Genomic DNA, 19,224 nt, shown 5'->3' on the forward strand with positions numbered 1-19,224 from the left:
AAAATATGAATGTTATGTACTCATCTATTGTACGACTGCGTTGCCTGATCTTTTCTGCTATCTTTTGTTACTGTTTGTGATATAAAATTAAACTGACGTCCACCTTTTGTGTGTCTGCTGTTGTGTATTTATGATGTAGTCTCATAGAGTCAAATATTATAATAATGATGTTATCAAATGTCAGTTTAAATGAGTTGGCAGGTCATCATCTAAAAAAAAAATCCTTTGAGGTTAATTGGCAGGACAGCAATTTTCTTTTACATTCCAGCACAGAAGGTGGCGATAGAGGACTTAAACACAGCTGCACATTAATACAGTAAATAAAGAAAAATTGCATGCAAAAATTTTACCTAGTTTACACAGTCGAGATAATGGCTAATTCAATAGCATTGCAGTGGGTAGAGCAGTCAAAGGTTAAAAAAGTCATTTTATGCTCAGGTTCATGTTCAGCTTTAATGTCCTTACAATCACAGTAGACATGATATTGCCCATGAAATATATGAAACCCTATACAGATTAAAAAATATGAATAGACTGGTTACATTTTTGTGGATACCAGCACACAGAGGGCTAAAGGGAAATGAACACGTAGATCAAAGAGCAAAACGAGCCTTAAAACAGGACGAGGTTGTCGAAATACCATTTAGTAACTCTGAAGCTGAAGGAATCTTTAAAAGCAACATTATAAAAGAATGGCAACACAGTTGGGACACAGAGAACACAGGTAGATACCTTTATAATTAACAGCAAAAAGATGGTACAATGAGGGCAGCTCAGAGGAGCACAAATGAGGAAAACATCTTAACAAGGCTCAGAGTAGGTCATACGTGACTCAACAAAACATTTATAAGAAGCAGTGGAACATGGTATTTTACAATGCCAAAAAGCGTCTAGAGAAAGACAAAAATTAAAGGCAGAGCTTACTTAAAAATTTTTTATTTGAAATTGGGTTAAAGAATGTATTGTGCTATTTGAGAGAAACTGGGTTAATAATTTAGTAATAACTCCACACTCCAACACAGTAGGTGGCGGTAATGCACCTAAAAGCTTAGTGCCACCCGCGATAAAACAAACACAAGAAGAAGAAGAATTGTACCTTCACACGCTCCGTAGTTGTCAGGGGTGCTTGTGTTCTGTCAGCAGACAGTAAGTAGTTGCTGGACATGCTTTGAAGATTATACAAGAAATGTTTGTCCTTGTAAAATGTCATTGTAATTCTAGCAGCTGTTTTAAACGTATTTTCTTTAAAGAATCTCGTTTTGCTCGCTGCTACTGATGTGAGGCAAACGGTCGAGCTGACATTGTCAAACCGTCGTTAGCTAAGTTACTTCAGCCAAAACTACTTTGGGTCTGTTAGATGTGACCATGTTGCCGTCGTTGTCAATACTAAGAAGACCTCGGTGGCTTTCCACGGACATACTTTTAGTAAATATTTTAGGGCTAGAGGCTAAAAGAGGCGACTTTAGTTCTACCATATTGGCAGCGTGGAGGCGGAGAGTCAGTGGTACCAGAGATGTGAGCACCTCCTGTGTGCTGTGCGCCAAAGTCCGAGGACAATCGAAGAAGACCGAGATTTCTGAGAAGAAGCTGGTATGTATTTAGAGCTACCCAATTCTACCTGGTCTACTGTATTTACCTGAACAGTAACAGAGCTTTAAAGCTCCTGTGAGGAGTTTTTTTGCTGGTTATGAAACTGAAATTAATTCTGATTACTCTGTAAGTTCTACAAAAGCAAACCAGACCATGAGCGACAAGATTGTTTGTTCATTTGTTTATAGTCATTTTAAATGCCTGAATCTGCTGGAGGGAGCTAGGTGTAAGCGACTAACTGCAGGCTGCCTTTGTTTCCATTTTCCAGGGCAAAAATGTATAGTCAGTCATACATATGATTGTTAAAGAAAGCAGGATTAATTTTTTTGTTAAAAAGCACCACTAAACGGGTACAGGACAAAATCAGCAAAGAGATTAGAGGTACGGCTTTGTCCACTGGGGGCGCCGAAAGTTCCTCACAGTACCTTTAAACAGCAGAGTGTGGAAGGTTAGGTTGATTATAGTCCATATGTGTAGCGTCTTCCCATTTATACAAGTAACTGTGTACACAAACAAAATATCCCTCAAGTTGCCTTCAAAACAAAGCAAACAAGGCCTTCATGTAAAACGCTAAACGCCCACCCATACATTTTTTTTATTTAATGCATTCATTTATTTGAAATCCTCAAAAATCACATCACAAGAATATCCAATACCCAGTCTTAATATTTGTGCCATGCTTAACTAGATATATCCTGTGCTAAATGTTAAATGTATTGTGTATTTCTAAACGGGAATCAACATTTTAAATTGCCCTTAATGAGTTAGATCCATTATGATATTTCTGACATACTTATTTGAGCACTGTTCTTTAAACTCCTGTGAGGAACTTTGGGTTTGTTCATAACCAGCGAAAAACTCCTTACAGGGGCTTTAACTGATAGTAAAGTTTATTTTTTCTACAGCTCATCTATGAAAGCTGCAAAGCTTGTAATTCATTCCTTGTTTAACCATTAAAACAGCTATTTTTTATGTTTAATTTATCTTAGTGTTGTGTTGTTGATGACCTACAAACTATTAGGATTTGTTGAAGCTGTCCAGTGATTACTTGTTGATTTCTCCCATAGACCCGTTACTTTGTAGACCATCGTCGTGTGAAGCTGGCGGCTGGCTCAGGCGGTAAAGGAGCCTGCAGCTTTCACAGTGAGCCCCGAAAAGAGTGGGGCGGACCGGATGGAGGCAATGGAGGAGACGGAGGAAGCATCATTATTAAGGGTACGTTTGGAGCAAGGAATGTGTTTGCCTGTTATACCGTGTATATTTTACAATGTCTCTATCCAGTCTTAAGACACCACACATTCAAAGTCTCTTCATTATTTGCGTGCGTTCAGCTGACCGGTTTGTGAAATCGTTGGCGAAACTAGTTCCGGTTTACAAGGGAGAGGATGGGCAATCAGGGGGCAGCAAGAACTGTTACGGCAGGAATGGCAGCGCAACCTATATTTGTGTAAGTCCGTACATTTGACCATAATTTACATATAATCTATGAACAATGTTCTCATGTTTCTTTCATAAACCTACTGCTTAACTTAGCTTTATTCTTTTCCATCTTAAAGGTACCATTAGGCACTGTGGTGAAGGAACAGGGAAAGACAGTAGTGGACCTTTCTGAACATGGCCAAGAGTATCTCGCAGTATTTGGAGGGTCCGGCGGTAAGGGGAATCGATTCTTTCTATCCAATGAGAATCGTGCCCCAATGGTAGCAACCCCAGGAATGGAGGGCCAGGAGAGGCTCCTCCAGCTTGAGCTCCGCACCATGGCACATGCTGGACTGGTGAGAAAAAGCTGCTTTTCATTGAAAATAGCAGTACCATGTTGCTATCCGATGCCACAAGTTGGATGAACTGATTTTTTTAATAACCTTTTTCCCCATCAGGTAGGGTTTCCTAATGCTGGGAAATCATCATTGTTGAGGGCCATCTCTAATGCCAGGCCTGCTGTGGCTGCTTACCCTTTTACAACACTCAACCCACATGTGGGAATTGTCAAGTACAGGGATCATGAGCAAATTGCAGGTAGGTATTATGTAATAGAATAAGAATGATTATTATTATTATTATTTCTCAACAATATCTAAAAGTTTTAATTGGATCTTGCTCATAATACTATTCCATCTATTTTCCACCTATGTCCTTCCTCTGTGTAGTTGCTGACATCCCAGGCATCATCCGGGGAGCTCATCTAAATCGAGGCCTGGGCATCTCTTTTCTACGACACATAGAACGCTGTCGTTGCCTCCTCTTTGTTCTGGACATGTCATCTCCTGAACCGTGGACCCAACTCCAGGACTTGCGTTATGAACTGGACCAGTATGAAGCTGGTCTCTCCCAGCGGCCACAGGCCATCATAGCCAACAAAATGGACCTTCCTGAGGCTCTGGAGAAGCTAAAGACTATAAGGAGCCTCGTCACACAGCGGGTCATTCCCGTCTCGGCTCTTACAGGACAGAACACAGAGGAGCTTATCCTCCACCTCAGAGAGCTGTATGACGGTTATCTCCAAGGGGAAGGCAAACCTACCAGATGGTAGTAAAAACTGGTTCCATTTTTATGACATATATTTATACTGGAAAATATAGAACGTACTTAAATTCTTAATAAATATATAACAAAAAAGCTGCAATGTCTGTTTTTTTTGGATGATTTCCAGCAAATTGCTCATACACTAAAAAACGTCTTTATATTACACAGTACACGTAAAATTGTTTGGATTATTAAATGCCTGTCTAGGGTCAGCCTGGTCAGACATTTATATTTATTTGCATAAAGATATAAAGGATTTCTGACATTAACATAATTCCTAAATATACCAGCAGAGGGCACTTGTCAAAATATTTTAGATTACATTTATAAACCATCGTTTTTGCAAACTAAGCTTTGCAGAGACCAAATGTTAACATTAGTGGGGTAATAATATCTCATTCAATTACTGTCTGCAAGTCAGCAAAACAGTTTGCGTTTTTGTCATTCCAGAGGCGTGGTGTGTTTTGTTTGAGGCTGAAAAACAACAGGAGTAGTGCCCTCTGACCCCATGTCAGCGTTGTCTCTGTGCAGCAGGTTTTGGATGTTTGGTACTGCTGCTGCTCGTAACTCAATGCCCAGGCTCACAGTTGTATTCATGGGTTGTTTTACCAGCAGCCGTTAGTTGCCTGTTTAATGGTAAAATTCCTACTGTATAGTATTATTGTACTTCTCAGCAAAAATGATCATCTAGAGCAAAGATATATTTAATTTTAATGTTGTGTGATTCTACACTGAGATAAATTGACTAAAATAGATGAATAAAGGAAATTAGTCCCCAAATCTGCTAAGAAAAAATTACACCTGTTTTGCATGTTGTGGTAAAAGCAGTATTAAACACTTGGTAAAAAGATGGGTCATATGTTTAATTGAATGGAGGAGCTATGATGGATAAATTGATGGAAAGAAAGGTTCATAAATAGAGACATTCAAGAATAAAATGCCTTAACTGCTGTACAATCGCACTTAAGAGGTAAAAGCTTCAGTGGACACCAGGCACTATTTTGGTCACTTGCTCTTTTCAATGATGACCTATGTCAGCCTCCTCCCCCCAAGCTAATGCTGTTATGGAGGCTGCAGTGTCACATATTTTCTGTTTGTGAACTTTACATGACTGATGTAAGTTAGCTCTTCTGATGTTATGACAACTTCTTTTCTTTAAACATAAAACTTCTCACGACAACCAATGCAATTTTTACTTGAGGGAGCTGTTGCGTAGCATCATGTTTTTAATTTCATTGTGATTTTCTTTGTAATGTGGCTCATTACATTAAAGTCTGCTCCTTGCTTCTTTCCACAGCTCAGCAAGTGAGAGGAATGGATGAAGAGAGTGAAAAATTGGCCAGAATCCTGTGGGACTACCTTTGTCTGCATCAGCCTCTGGAAAAAGTATGGATAGTCAGAGATATTTGAAAACCCATTTGTGTATAAATGCCTATAAATTCACCTTTATTTACAATTTCTGTTAACACAAGACAACACATCTTATACCAAAGAGAAAAAATACAAAACACAATTGTCTTTAATTATAGTATATAAAGCTGCATTATCACATGCTGGCCACTACGGGGCAGAAACGTCAAGAACAGCCTAGACGTTGCCGTACTAAACTTCAAAACTAAAAAGACGTACTGAATGTACTTAAAACTGTGAAAAAACGAAGCAACGTGAGCATGAAATTATAGCCTCCTTCTTGGCAAGATACTACAGTAAGTTATCGACCAACCAGCTCAGGTTTAGTATCCACTACCTTTTGAGAAAATAACTTGTATGTTTAGCTTGCTAGCTAATAAAACTTCCTCGTCAGTTAGCTAGCTAGTAAACATTAACCGTTTAAGATGGAACGCTGTTTGAGCAGCGGTTAAATCCACGTTGCTGGTTGTTCAAATGGGTTTACGTATTCATGTTTACTAAAAAACATAGTTTCTTTAAAATAATATAATGAAATTGTCGGCTGTAGATTGTAAAACCAACCGCAAGAAGTTCAAACGTTAAAGCTTCAGAGAATTTTAGCTTATAACTGTCGCGTACGTGTTACGGTAACGGTAGGCTGAGGTAGACATACATCTTCATTTGATTCGCAGTTAATGTTGAATTTTAATTTCATTTTTTATCTAAATTGAATATCTTCATTATGTGATGAAAACGTTTCAGACATAGACAACGAATTTGTTGCTGAAAGCAGCATGCTTTTTGCTTTCAGAGTGACGTGATAATCGGCCTGGGGTGTCATGACCTGCGGGTTGCTGAGAGGTCAGCTGCTCTCTTTTTGGAAGGATGGGCTCCATTGCTGCTCTTCACTGGCAACCTGGGCAAACAGACAGCAGGTCAGTGAGAGTACACATCCCCGTTCTAATGTTCAAGAATTATGTTATCATTTCTACATAACTGTGTAACTGTTTAAACTGTTTCAAATTGAGTAAAATGATACAATTTTCATGATTCATTTTCAGGTGTTTGACTTTCTGATCGCTGGAACAGAGACATCTGTTCTTCCTTTCTTGTATCACACACACACAAACAGTCACATCATTATATCAGTAATATGCAGTTCATATTTTTCATAGGCGTTTGGACCAGACGTGAGGCTGATGTTTTTATGGATGTAGCTCTGCGGATGGGGGTTCCCAGGAGGAGCATCTTGCTGGAGACTGAGGCTACAAACACTGGAGAGAATATTCGCTTCTCCCACAGAGTCCTTAAGGAAATGAACATCCCAGGTGGGAGTTCACTAGCTGTGTCTGTAAATTAGTGTTAGCAATTTTCAGGAGAGTGAGCAGAGTATAACCACCTGGTATGAATGGAACCTTTTTTGTAGTTATTATTATAATTATCTCAACTATACACAAACAGATAATTTGTCAGTTTTATTAGTTTAATTCATATTTATTGTTCTTTCACCTCCACCACAGTCTCCAGTGTGATCCTGGTGCAGCAGCCCTTCCTTGAGCGAAGGGTTTATGCCACCTTTATGCGTCAGTGGCCTGACCGGGGAGAGATCACACATGCCATTGTTAGGCACCCGAGTTAGGCATCTTTGAATACCCTCACCCCTCTGTTGGCACAGCCTCTGATCTCATCTGTTACATGCTCGGTACTGTCTGTCACTCATATCTTAAAAGCCATCACTGTATTATCACAATGGACTGCTGTACGCTTTTGTGTTCTGTTTCATGCGTGTATTTTTGATGTTGAATTATGATGGTCATGTTTTCTAGGCGTGGTGGAGAGAATTCGTGACTATCCTAGTAAAGGCTTCCAGGTGGAACAGCAGCTCCCTCACAGCGTCCTGTCTGCATACCACTGGTTCCTCAAGGCTGGCTACACCCCCAAGTAAACAACACACACTGTATTTCCTGGTGTTAAGACTGCAGTTTTAATTAAATTATTAGTTCTGGTTATTTCTCCCAAGAGTCCATGCATGTAATGTAATTGCAAGTAAATAAGTGCATAAATGAGACTTGCAAAACTTTGGGTTATTAGAGGAAATCATACTCTGGTTGAAAAAACATTCCTATTTTTATCTTGTGCCAGAGCACTTCCTTCAGCTACAGCTATATTTGTCATATAATTTATCACCACCTAAATAACTTTATTTGCTTACAGCTCTGAGTGTGAATTGTAACCTCATTTAGGTTCAAATAATCACACTAAAATAATATAATAATGTTTGAACAAAGTCAACACCATACTTGCTGTCCATACAGTAGTTTACGATCTGTAAATTCATAACTTAAGTGTTTCTTCCAAAACACTTTGCTATATTAATATTCAAAATAGTTTAGTGTGCTAATAAGGGACAAAGGTAATGTCAATATCACTGTATAACCACCAGGAGTCAGTATTCTATAGGTGAAGTATCAAACTTCCTTCTGATCTGTGTTCACTCACAATTGCATCTATTAATTAAAAAATATTTTTATGTCAAACAATTATGTAATTACATTTAATTAATGCAGTGTAATAAAATCTTTGAAAGAATAAAGAAGAACCGCTGCCTTAGGCACCTCAAAGTACTCACACAGGACACATAATTATACACACTGTTTTATTTTATCTACAATCACGAAAACAAACACAAAACTGGCTTGACAAGCTGGTAACGATAGGCTTGAGTTGCCAGGGAATTACAGCATCAGTAGCACCCCTTATTATCTTTCTTCCTTGGAAGAGATGTGTTTACCAAGAGACACACCTGCAGATTTATGGCATTCACATGCAAAGCAGATGGGATTTTGTCCCCTGTCAGCATTTGTTCATTTCCTGAGAACTTGTAATGGACTCATAGTGAGTAAATGAAAAGCTTGTAACATATTATGTAACCAAAGCAAAGGCTAAAACATGGCATGAAAAAGACACCCATAAATAAACCTTAAAAAAAACCCCACAAAAAACCCATCCATCTCCATGTCATTACTGTAGAATTATTGAATGTAATTTGTAGTAGAAGAAATAAGATATAAAACATGACTTAAAAAATGCCCTTTTCTCTGCTAAGAGAAGCAATCTCCAAGACCTCAAATTTGTTCTCTTTGGCATCACATATGGTGATAAGCTTTATTTGCAGATGTGTTTTAGGACCTCACTCCAGAGATTAAAACCGTATCTTTGCTGAATGTTCGTACTTTTAGTCTCCATCTGAATGGCAAATTAGTTTCTGAAGCGATCAGTTTTTTCTTGTTTTTTTATACCATAGTAACTCAGCAGAATCAGAGAAAACACACTGCTTCTGCAATTTCTTTCTGGCAAATAAACTATATTACAAATACTAATACTGGTGTTTGAAATACTTAAGAATAGTGCAAATGCGTGGACTTTTATCGGTGGCCGATCTACATAGTTTTAACCCTTATGCCCTCCTCGGGCATTTTTGTACATTTTTTTTTCCTTTTTTTTTTTGATTTGGCGATCATTTTGGCTGTGTTACAGCTTTTGGCATGAATTTTTGCAGGAACTTTTAGCTACATTTTTTTAAATCAATTGTCTTTTACTCTTACAAGTCTTTTATACTCTCGTGATGCAGTTTGCACACTCTGGACACCTTCGTGGCAAAAATGTACGCTATAAAATCATCATATATCAATTTCTGCTTTTTTTTTCATAAATCACTTAAACAACTTCAGACCTGCTCAAAACGACCAAACATGCAATCATTTTCAGGATTTTAACCCTTTAAATGCCAGTTTAATTATTTGAATTATTAATTATTTATTACAAATAATAACAAATTACACTCCCTCTGGACACCTTCGTGGCCAAAAGTGCCTCATTGACTTCCATTAAAACCACATTTTTTAATCTCACTGCCATTACAGTATAAAAGCATGCATTCTGTAATGTCAGCATTTCATTTTGAAGAAAAGTAGTGATATTTGACATTTTTACTGTATTCCACCATATTCGACCATTTTCCCGGTCTACATAGTTTTAAGAGAGACAGAAAATGTGGGGAGTAGAGAGTGGGGGATTACATGCACCAAATTATCGGTAGGCCGGGAGTCAAACCGGGTGATCAGTGCGTCGAGGCTAAACCAGCTAAACCAGCTAAAGATTAAAACATTTCACTTTTGTCAACTGTTCAGACAGTACCCTGTCTTAATTATGAAGACTATGGTATGAGATTCTATCTCCACAGCCCTACCCTACTACACACCCAACCACACAACCGTGTGGTTTGTTTGTTTTGCTGATGCTTAATCGACATGCTGCTGCATACCCCAACCTTATGGAGTTAAATAATGTATCCTTTCTGTAACTTTGGAGCCGTTAAATCCCTCTCCCTGTCACATTTTACAATCCTTGTTCAATGGAACACAAGGAAAGTTGGCTTTACTTGAATTGTATTTAAGTAGCAATGATGCTTCATTTGAGACCCACTGTACTTGCAAACAGGTCCAGTAACATTTATGAATAGAAGGTAATACAGCGTGAATTGTCTCAGTTGCTAACAAAGGCCTCTATAGCAGTCTGCTTGCCTAGTCCCTTTTTCAACAAATGTGTACACATTAATCTTTAGACCAGCAAAGAGTTAAGAAAGAATGAAATGGATAAATGGATTAGTCAGTTAGTGTCGAGCATGTGACATAGACTTTTTGCTAAGTTGACTGAAGATACATGTGATTGGAAGCCATTTGTCCAGTAGACGTGTTGTCTCTTTTTTTCTCTTACTCTATTTATTTATTGATTTATTAATTTAACTCTGTGTGACCTTTTAGAGATTGTATTCCCTTGTCCTAACATAAAAACAATGTAATATCTAGTACAGCACCCTTACCTTCACATCGGACTTTGAAAACACAGTGATCATCAAAAAGCGATGAACAGTAGAAGAGGCTGGCAGTATCCTTTTCTCAACTGTTTCCATTACTCAGGAGTTGTTTATGGCTGGTGCTTTCACGAGGCAAGCACACTGAGGCCAAAACAGCAAATCTAGAGTCCAGGTTCAGATCCAAGTCAGGGTCAAAGGGTATATCAGGGATTGAGATGGCATCAAGTGCATCGTTGGGCTCTGTGTTTTTCTCCTCGGCATACACATGAGGAGCGTAATCACCCAGCTCCTCTCCCGGTGCCCGCAGAGTGTACAGCTTCTACAATATACAGAAGGGAAAATAAATTAAATAAAAATAGATTTTTTTATAAAGATATCCTTGAATTATATGATTATTTAAATTCTTCTCATTACCGTTTTCAGTACTTGGTGCAGAAATACATTTTTCATTCCACCATTCCTTTGCTCCGCAGAATATTTCCTTTGTCGCCCCGAACTCTGGGAAATCAGAAGCAGATAGATGGATGGTATAAGTTGCGTTATAAATAACGTCAAGGAGTTCAAATAATATTTTAAAGGTAAACAACACTCACCGGCCACTTCGTTAGGTACACCTCAAAAATCTAATGTAATCCAATACACCAGCTCAGACGTCAGATTTGGTCATAATTGGCGGTGGGGCTGTACTGAGCTGCATTATATTCAGAGATGTTTCTAATACTCCTGCCCCCTCATGTATGTAAATAGGGAAACACATATAATTTAGTTCAGTACAACACCACCTTTAACTACAGCCTCAGTAATAAACATAATTGAATTTACACACTTCTGACTCTCACCAAAACAAAAGTCCACAAAAACTAAACTTCATAAAAGCAGAATTCATGGCAGTGCTGTTGTATTGAGCTGCATTAGATTGTAAAGGTTTACCTATGGAAGCGGCCGGTGAGGGTATATGAATTATATTATTAGACAGTGGAAAATTCAACAGGTAAAGATCTCATTGAAGTGTAGTTTGCTGTACCCTGCGCATTGAGGTTTGGTTCTGCTGTCTCGTTCTCATCGATGATGATGCACCCATGGACTGCTAAATGAAGAAATCAGTAAATAAAACTGTGCATTACGTCAGCATTTGAAATATTCAGTATTCAATTTAGTGGGTATCGTTGTTTTTAGAAAACATAACTTCAATAGGTGTAAATTGAATATATATTCAGGGCTATATTCATTTCCTGGTGGCTAGTGAGTATTTAGCAAAAGACTGCTTTTGTAGTGTTATTTTGGTCTTTTAATTGGTATTAGTATAATGAGAACAGAGCCATCTTCAGCAAAACAATAAAATCTGATTTTATGTACCACATGCAAATAGTTTGCCTGCCGTTGTAGGATTTCAGCTTGGGCTTGGGCCTGCTGGGCATAGGCCTGCTGGGCATGGGCCTGCTGGGCATAGGCCTGCTGGGCATGGGCCTGCTGGACTCGTGACATCGACGAAGTTTTTGTCTTAATTATTGTCTGCAATAAAACAAAACAAAACAAAAACATTTTAAGTCATAAACACGCATAACATATTCAGAAAAAATGGTATCAGTACCCATTTGTCATAAGGTGTAATTTCAATCACTCACTTGGTTCGCAGTATTAGTTTGGCCTTGGAATTTCGTCTTGATTTTCTGCCCATTGTAGCTGCTCCCTTCGTGTGTTGGATCAAGTGCCACCTGTTGAACATTTCAATGCAGTCTTCAGCTTTTAGAACAACAAGGAAAAGTTATTTTTTCATTCTATCAGTCTGTACAATATGTCTTAGAGTATGAACGACTCTATAGTTGTTACCAATGCTCTTGTTAACATTTACTTGTAACAAAAAAATTGTGTTGTATTTTAATAAGCCTTTGTACTTTAAATTGTAGAGTTTAAATTAAACATAAAATGAAATATCATGCAAATATTAAAGATGAATTAACAACTGAATATAAATGTGTGGTGCACACAGTACTAATCAGGTACAGGTAATTTTGTAAAAGGTAAATACTTTGCAGTCAGTTCCCGGTGTCTCAATGTTGCAGTCCATCAGATGCTGTCCTGAGCCTTCATCTTCTGGTATCTTGATCTGCTTTTTCTTACATGACACCAGCAAAGCCAAAAGTAGCACAGCTGGGATACAAAGATCACACACACAAATTAAATTATACAAGCTATTTGCCATCTGAGGAAGGGCTCATGAAAAGATGTACAATTTTAATTAATTAGATTTTGTATCGCAGTTTCACGTAGAAGATATTGTTAAACAGAACATTCAATGTTTTTAACAACTTTAAACCCCCCTCCAACATTTTTTATTCACAATGATAACAGTATTTTGGATATGCGTCCTACCTGCAATGAGTAGTAATGCTAAAAAAATAATCCCAGCAAAGGCTCCTCCTGCTGTCGAGCTAGTTGACTTGCGAATGCGACAGTTTGGCTTTTCTGGATTTGTGCACTCACACACAGTAACTGACAGGTTGTGGAAAGAGGACTTCTGCTGTAAGTCAGACACTTCCAGCTGCAACTCGTAGTGTCCGGAGTGAACTTTGCTTTCTTTGACCAGGTTGACTGAATACCCTGTATATGCAAAATACATTGACGTATTATAAAGCTTCTTTAAGACCATAAAAACTAGAGTGATACAAGTGAGGATATTTGCACTGCTTATATGATCTTAGCGACCTTTGAATCCCAAAGGTCGGTACTAGAGCTCACCTTGAGGCGACTCAATCCTCCATTTCCCCTGAACATCTCCGTGGAGCTTAAAGCTGAAGGGTCCGCCGTAGGCGCCTTCATCCAAGTCAAAGGCACTGATGTTGGCTTTAGATGGTTTATTCGACTGGCATATGTCGAGTGTGCTTACAGTCAAGGATGGAGAGTTGTCATTCTCATCCATAATGTGCATGATGAGAGTTGCAGTTGCTGTCATTGGAGGTTTACCTGGCCAACGGAAAAATTTACATTTTCAGTTATTGGATAAAGAAATGTATCACAAAATGTCTTTATCAACAACATATACAGTGCGTCAAAACTTCTTCACGTCCTACCATTGTCAATAGCAAGTATTTGGACGGTGTAGGTATTGTTTATCACAAATGCTGACTCTCGGTCTGCAGGCTGTTTTGTGGTAACCTTTCCAGTCTTGGGGTCCACTGTAACCCAATCAGCTGGATCGTCTGCTTTTCTGTATCTGAAACACAATAATGTATTGAGTTGACATTTTCAAGTTCTTTCTTGTTCTCTGTTGTAAGAAAGATATGAGTTGTTGTCTTTACATACACAATTATGGTGTTACTGGCGACGTCACTGTCTTTGGCTTCAAATGTCTCCAGATAATATCCGGCTTCAGCGTTCTCTTTCAGCGAAGCTTTTTTGCTACTTTTGATGAAGAACGGAGCATCATTTACATCCTCCACAATCACTGTTACTGGAAGGGGTTGGCCATTCACGTTCCCACTACTGACTACTTCCCAAAGAGCCTTGTTTGTGCGAGTTTTAACTTCGCATGAGTAAAAGGGGAGCTCATTCTCTACACTGATACTCAAGTCCTTTTTAGTACTGTCTTCATAGTCCAGATGCTGTAAAAGAAGTAAGATGAAATGTTGATTAAACAAATACTTCAGTGTCACTTCACATCATGTACCACAGGTTGCTGTGAAAAACAATTAAATTACAGTTACTTAGCAAAATGGTTAAATTTAAGTTACATTGATTTGATAAAGATAGTTAGTTTAACTTTTTTACTTATTTATTTTTTCAATTTTTTAACAGGATAATTAGAGATCTGTAATCTTGCTATATTTCGCAATTAACCGTCATAGTTCAGGGCCCTTTACTTTGTCATACACTGGTAGTCGATGGTTTCGTCAAAGCTGTTAAAAAGTTTAGCTCTTCTGACACAGTTGATTTCCTTAAAGGGACCAAAAAACTTTCAATATAAAGGAGGGAATGTTTTATTGTGTCCTGAAAAAAGCCACAGGTTGAAATGTTGCCTTCATTTCAGACAAAGGGATTGTGTGATTAAAAGAGCTGTAGCAAAATCTGTGTTCCTTTTAATAGTAGCTCTGTATGGTCTGAATGGATTCTTTAAAATACCAAATTGAACTGAGGTTCTTAGAGCTTGTGGTGGGGCAGTGCACAAACCTTCTTCACAACCAGTAGGCCGTCGTTTGTCTCGGGATCGGTGGTGATTTCGAAGTTTTCATTGGAGTCTCCATGGACTATGTATTTTGCTCTCCAGGCCGGTGTACCTTTGACGTCTTCGTCTTTAACTTGCACACGTAAAACAAGAACATTTTCCTCTCCTTCTTTCACTCTCAATGGACCCTGAAGTACACAAGAAACAAAAAGTTGTATTATGAAAAGAGACCTTTGTTTTATTGGCGTTATTTCTCTCTGAGGTTATTCAAAGAAGTAATGCTCACAGTTTGTCCAGTGACCACAGGAAGGTGGTTATTTCCATCCTCTATGTTGACTATGACGGTGCAGGAGCCAGAGAGCTGTATATCTTTTCCATGGTCTGTGGCCACCACAATAAGGGTGTATTTCTGAGCTTTCTAATCAGTTAAAAGGAAAGTCCAAAAAAAAAAAATAATTTCAAACATATTCTATTTGGCCATTTAATTCCAAATTTAAGATAATAGAAGTTCCAATATCAACTGACTCGATGTTGACTCCTCTCACCTTGTGTTCCAGACACCCTTTAAAGGAAATGGTTCCAGTATTAGTGTGAGCCACTTCTTGTAGGTAGAACTGCACATCGTCATGTCTAGGAATCACTGACTTTATTTTTAAATCAAATTGTCCGTCGTCGCCGCTGTCCACATCGATTGCCTGAACAATGGTCACTGCCTGGCCTGCCAGTATCAGAGGAAAGCAGTTGATGGTTTTATGTTATTTTTATTGTGTCATTGTGACTATTTTAATTCATGTAAATTATTGTTCAATTACTGAACCATGAGCATTTACCTTGTTTTGTTGACTCTGGTATGCTGACCTCGTACACGTCCCTGACAAACTTTGGAGCGTTGTCATTGGAGTCAATTATTAATATCTCAATACCCAGCTGCGTGTCCACTTTGGAATGGTCTTTACTATCAACGGCCCTGAACGTAAGCTGTGATGAGGAGGCAAGAATTGCAGTAATCTTAACCTTTTTCCATGCTCCACACCCCAAGCACACTCACTCAAACACACACACACACTCACTCACTCAAAAGCACGCACACACAAATCCTTTGTGCTTTCCAGGAGATCATTGTAAAAATATATTAGTAACTTTCTTCTTACCAACAAAACTGGGTAATCCTCGTAGTCCACAGGCTTGTGAACTGTGATGTCCCCTGAGTTTTCGTCGATTTTTAAAGTGTCCTTGGGCTCCTGTTCAAAACCTTGGCCACTTATTTGAAAAATGGTCATGTTCTTGTCCAACTTAATCTGTAGTGAATAAAAACAAAACAGCAGTGAACCTCCTGCATCTCGGCATATGTGCATTGTGACTTTGGGTAGATACTCACTGAGCCTAGTGTATACGGGAAAGGTCCTTTATAGCTTTCCTCTATCTTAAAGGAATCAATTATCCATCTTCTTTTCTGTCGCTGCAGAATTTCTGAAGATGACATTTGGACTCCCAAACACTGCAAAAACATACATTATAGTTACACTGGATTGAAGATTCTTCTGTATATTATTATTATTATTATTATTATTGTTATTATTATATATCACACCTCTCCCAATACACTGCTGCATAGGTCTACGGGATAAAACGGTAATTTGTTCCTATTGTTGACCACCATAAAAATTCATATTGAAACAACCAGTTGGATAAAAACACATCAAAACACAATCCCTTCTATCAGGACATTTAAGATGACTTCTTACCAGCATCATGAAAAGACTGAGATGTATTGACTCCATTGTAAATCCAGATTATATGTCGTCATAGAAGTTAGTCTCTTAGATAATAGACATGAAGCAGCTGAATAAAAGATCAGCTGAAAGATTAGCTGAATGCGAACTGTGCGCTCTGGCAGCAGTATACCTGTGAGTGGGAGGGACTGTGGCCAAAAAAAAAAATCCCATGTTAACCCCATAGGTTCAGAGTGGAAGATCATAGCAGGTGGGTGTGGACAGAGTATCCTCTGTGTGTGTGTGTGTGTGTGTGTGTGTGTGCATTTTAGCAACACATATGTTTTGTGTACATATTTTAAATTTTAAATTTCACAATACTTGGTTTCACAATGGTTCAGACATAAGATACAAAATAATATAATGGTATAAGCTGGATGTGAATTAAAGGACTCCATGTCCGATGGTTGATTCCCCTCGTCCTTTAATTCCTGATAATGGACACATTGTAATTATACCTACAGCTCCGGCAAAAAAAGTTCTTCTCTGGTTCTACTATTTATAGGTTTATCTTTCAGTTAAATTAACTTTTGTGTTATTGTATACAACATTTCTCATTTCTTCCAAATAATATATTCCCATTTAAGTCTTTTATTTGCAGAAAATGTCAACTGGATAAGATGACAAGATGCAAAAAAGTTGTTTTTCAAACCTCGAATAATGCAAAGAAAACAAGTTCGTATTCATTTTTAAGCAGCAGAATATTCATGTTTTAATTTAGGAAGAGTTCCGAAAATCAATATTTTGTGGAATAACACTGATTTTTAATTACAGCCTTCATGCGTCTTGGAAGGCGTTCACATTGCTGTTATGTTAGGCCCCTCTGTTGGCTTTGTTCGATGGCTTGTACACATCTTCCTCTTGATCACATTCAGGAGGTTTTCTGTGGGGTTCAGATCTGGATTGGGCTGGCCTGGACCTAAAGAGAGTGATGCTGATTTAAAGACAATTTGGAGTGGTCTCTTAATGTATGTTATGTTATATATTAAGTCTTTGACATTAATCTTTTAAAAATGGATAACTACTTAATATTGGTCTTTAGCTTGTTTTAACCGGCTTCTTTTCACTACATCAGATTCCAGCATTTTATAATTCAAAATGTTATTTTTTCCAAAGCCTCTTGTTCCAAAGCTTCCTTTAACTTCACACTACAACCCTTGATCGCATGCTCTTTGTCAGTCAGCACAAACAAGGCGGAACCAGTCGTATCACTGGCAGTTGCTTTCGTCTGCATGACCTGCAATGAATTTTCTCATTGTGAAAAAAAAGCGCAATGAAGCTGAGTTTCAACGTGAGCTGAATTCATTAAATATAGAACACTTTGGGTCGTAACAAGCTTTATTTTTCAGAATCTGTTACGGCTCAGCTTTAGTTAAATGAGGTTGTGTTGGGTCGCCAATTGATGCTGTTGTTTTGTAAGGCCAAATTGAGATCACTATAGATGTCTTTTTTTTTTTTTTTTAAATCTAAATCATTCATGTCATTCAATCTCATTCATTCATCTCCTGCTTCGTGTTTTTGTTTTGTCTGTGCTCATTGTGATAGAATTGGAAATATTCTGACTGACTGCTAACATGATTGATAGTCCATCAAAACACACGTACACTAGCCTTTCATTACCATGCACCTCAGAAGCAACTAGAACAACAAATGTTTACTTCCGTTTGTTTGTGAGGATGGGGAACTAGCAAACATCCTATAAAACTATCCTGTAAAATGTTGGTGTTTTATTAGAGAGGTAGATTTAGAATTAAGATAACAACTTTGCTTATTAGAAAGGAATTTTTAGCAACTCTGGGACAGTTGAATTAACAAAATAATGTTAGAAACTTGTTAAAAGTTGGACATACTGTACATAGACTGAATCGTCTGACTCACGTGGCTTCGCTTCCCTGGGAGGGTGAGCACATTCTTAAATCATTCTGAGTGCGTCTTTTACTGACCATAACAAAACAAAAAAAACACACCACACAAATCATTTGGCTCAGGAGGAGCTCCTGCAGCATCTTGTGTAATATTATACAAGTCCCAGCCAGCAGCCAGCATCACGCTAAACCATGCATTTTGCGGAGGAACAAGCAGCTGCAGCGCCGTTTACCAGCAACTCCTAAGCAATGACTTCTCAGGAAAAGCGTATGACAACTGTAACAGCCTGCAGGGAGATTCCAAACCTGTATGTAATGTCAGTGATTAAAAAAAGACAAAGATAGAAGCTCAAAGGATTTATTTTTTGTGTTTGGAGAATACACCTTTCAATTAAAGTGAGATTAAAATTTAAAAATGTTATTGTAGCCCCAATCAGTAAAAGTAATCGAGCCTTTTATACCCCTTTGCTGTAGTTATAAAGATTAAAGTCAGTTTGCAATTACATGATTAATCCCCAGCAGAATTCCAGGTTACTTAAAATCATTTGAATGCTTGCTTGTGTGTTTTGGTGTTTATCTTGCTTAGGAATGTGTTTTGTTGTTTGCTGCTTGCATATATTTCCTATTTCCTGCTGTAGTCGAAGGCAAAACCACCAGTAATGTCTTGTATTGGCGCGAGTACTGAAACTAAACTGAACTGAAGGTAAAAAAATGAATTAGATTTACATTCCGATTGTGTCTGCCATGGATGTGGATCATACAAGCGCGTTGACAGATTTACATGTTACTCTCTTTGCCACAGCTTAACCTCATATGGCCTCTCTACATACAGCGCAACGCTGACAGGCTGGGGGGGGGGGGGGGGGGGGGGGGGGGGGGAGCGAGTTCAATCTTTCAGCAACATCTCACAGAGCGAACACCAAACCAGGATATAACAAAACGTGTCAAATAAAATCACTCAGGCTGGAGAATATTTTGGCGGCCATACAGGGCCTTCATGTAAACATGCAGTTTTAAACCTGTACCAACTCGGTAGATAACAGCTGT

At 38.3% G+C, this 19,224-nt stretch overlaps 2 protein-coding genes across 5 annotated transcripts; one reads left to right on the top strand and one right to left on the bottom strand.

Annotated features, from left to right (window-relative positions):
- The first annotated feature begins 1,159 nt into the window (after positions 1 to 1,159).
- On the top strand, positions 1,160 to 5,481 carry mtg2 (mitochondrial ribosome-associated GTPase 2). 2 transcript variants are annotated; one of them, XM_069659941.1, is made up of 7 exons: positions 1,160 to 1,590; positions 2,658 to 2,805; positions 2,922 to 3,037; positions 3,147 to 3,365; positions 3,468 to 3,606; positions 3,738 to 4,116; positions 5,411 to 5,481. In XM_069659941.1, the coding sequence occupies exons 1-7, from the start codon at positions 1,366 to 1,368 to the stop codon at positions 5,433 to 5,435; spliced, it is 1,251 nt and encodes a 416-aa protein (XP_069516042.1). In that variant the 5' UTR covers positions 1,160 to 1,365; the 3' UTR covers positions 5,436 to 5,481. The 2 variants fall into 2 exon arrangements, with proteins under 2 accessions (XP_069516042.1, XP_069516043.1); XM_069659942.1 differs by lacking the exon at positions 5,411 to 5,481 and having other exon boundaries at positions 3,738 to 4,166.
- A 2,663-nt stretch (positions 5,482 to 8,144) lies between these two features.
- Positions 8,145 to 16,370, bottom strand: LOC138590244 (cadherin-like protein 26). Of its 3 annotated transcripts, none has more exons than XM_069660849.1 (17): positions 16,286 to 16,370; positions 15,919 to 16,038; positions 15,692 to 15,838; positions 15,371 to 15,518; positions 15,086 to 15,258; positions 14,827 to 14,958; positions 14,546 to 14,728; positions 13,682 to 13,980; positions 13,450 to 13,592; positions 13,118 to 13,342; positions 12,752 to 12,979; positions 12,408 to 12,529; positions 12,004 to 12,093; positions 11,735 to 11,890; positions 11,403 to 11,462; positions 10,793 to 10,876; positions 8,145 to 10,697 (listed from the first exon to the last, which is right to left on the bottom strand). In XM_069660849.1, exons 1-17 carry the CDS (start codon positions 16,319 to 16,321, stop codon positions 10,461 to 10,463), a joined length of 2,583 nt encoding a protein of 860 aa, XP_069516950.1. In that variant the 5' UTR covers positions 16,322 to 16,370; the 3' UTR covers positions 8,145 to 10,460. The 3 variants fall into 3 exon arrangements, with proteins under 3 accessions (XP_069516950.1, XP_069516949.1, XP_069516951.1); XM_069660848.1 differs by having other exon boundaries at positions 11,403 to 11,465; XM_069660850.1 differs by lacking the exons at positions 8,145 to 10,697; positions 10,793 to 10,876 and adding an exon at positions 10,979 to 11,101 and having other exon boundaries at positions 11,403 to 11,465.
- Positions 16,371 to 19,224: the final 2,854 nt, after the last annotated feature.

Source organism: Semicossyphus pulcher, unplaced genomic scaffold, assembly GCF_022749685.1.
Source record: "Semicossyphus pulcher isolate SPU_LCO1_2020_fin unplaced genomic scaffold, fSemPul1.0.p SCAF_13, whole genome shotgun sequence".
Classification (NCBI taxonomy): domain Eukaryota; kingdom Metazoa; phylum Chordata; class Actinopteri; order Labriformes; family Labridae; genus Semicossyphus; species Semicossyphus pulcher.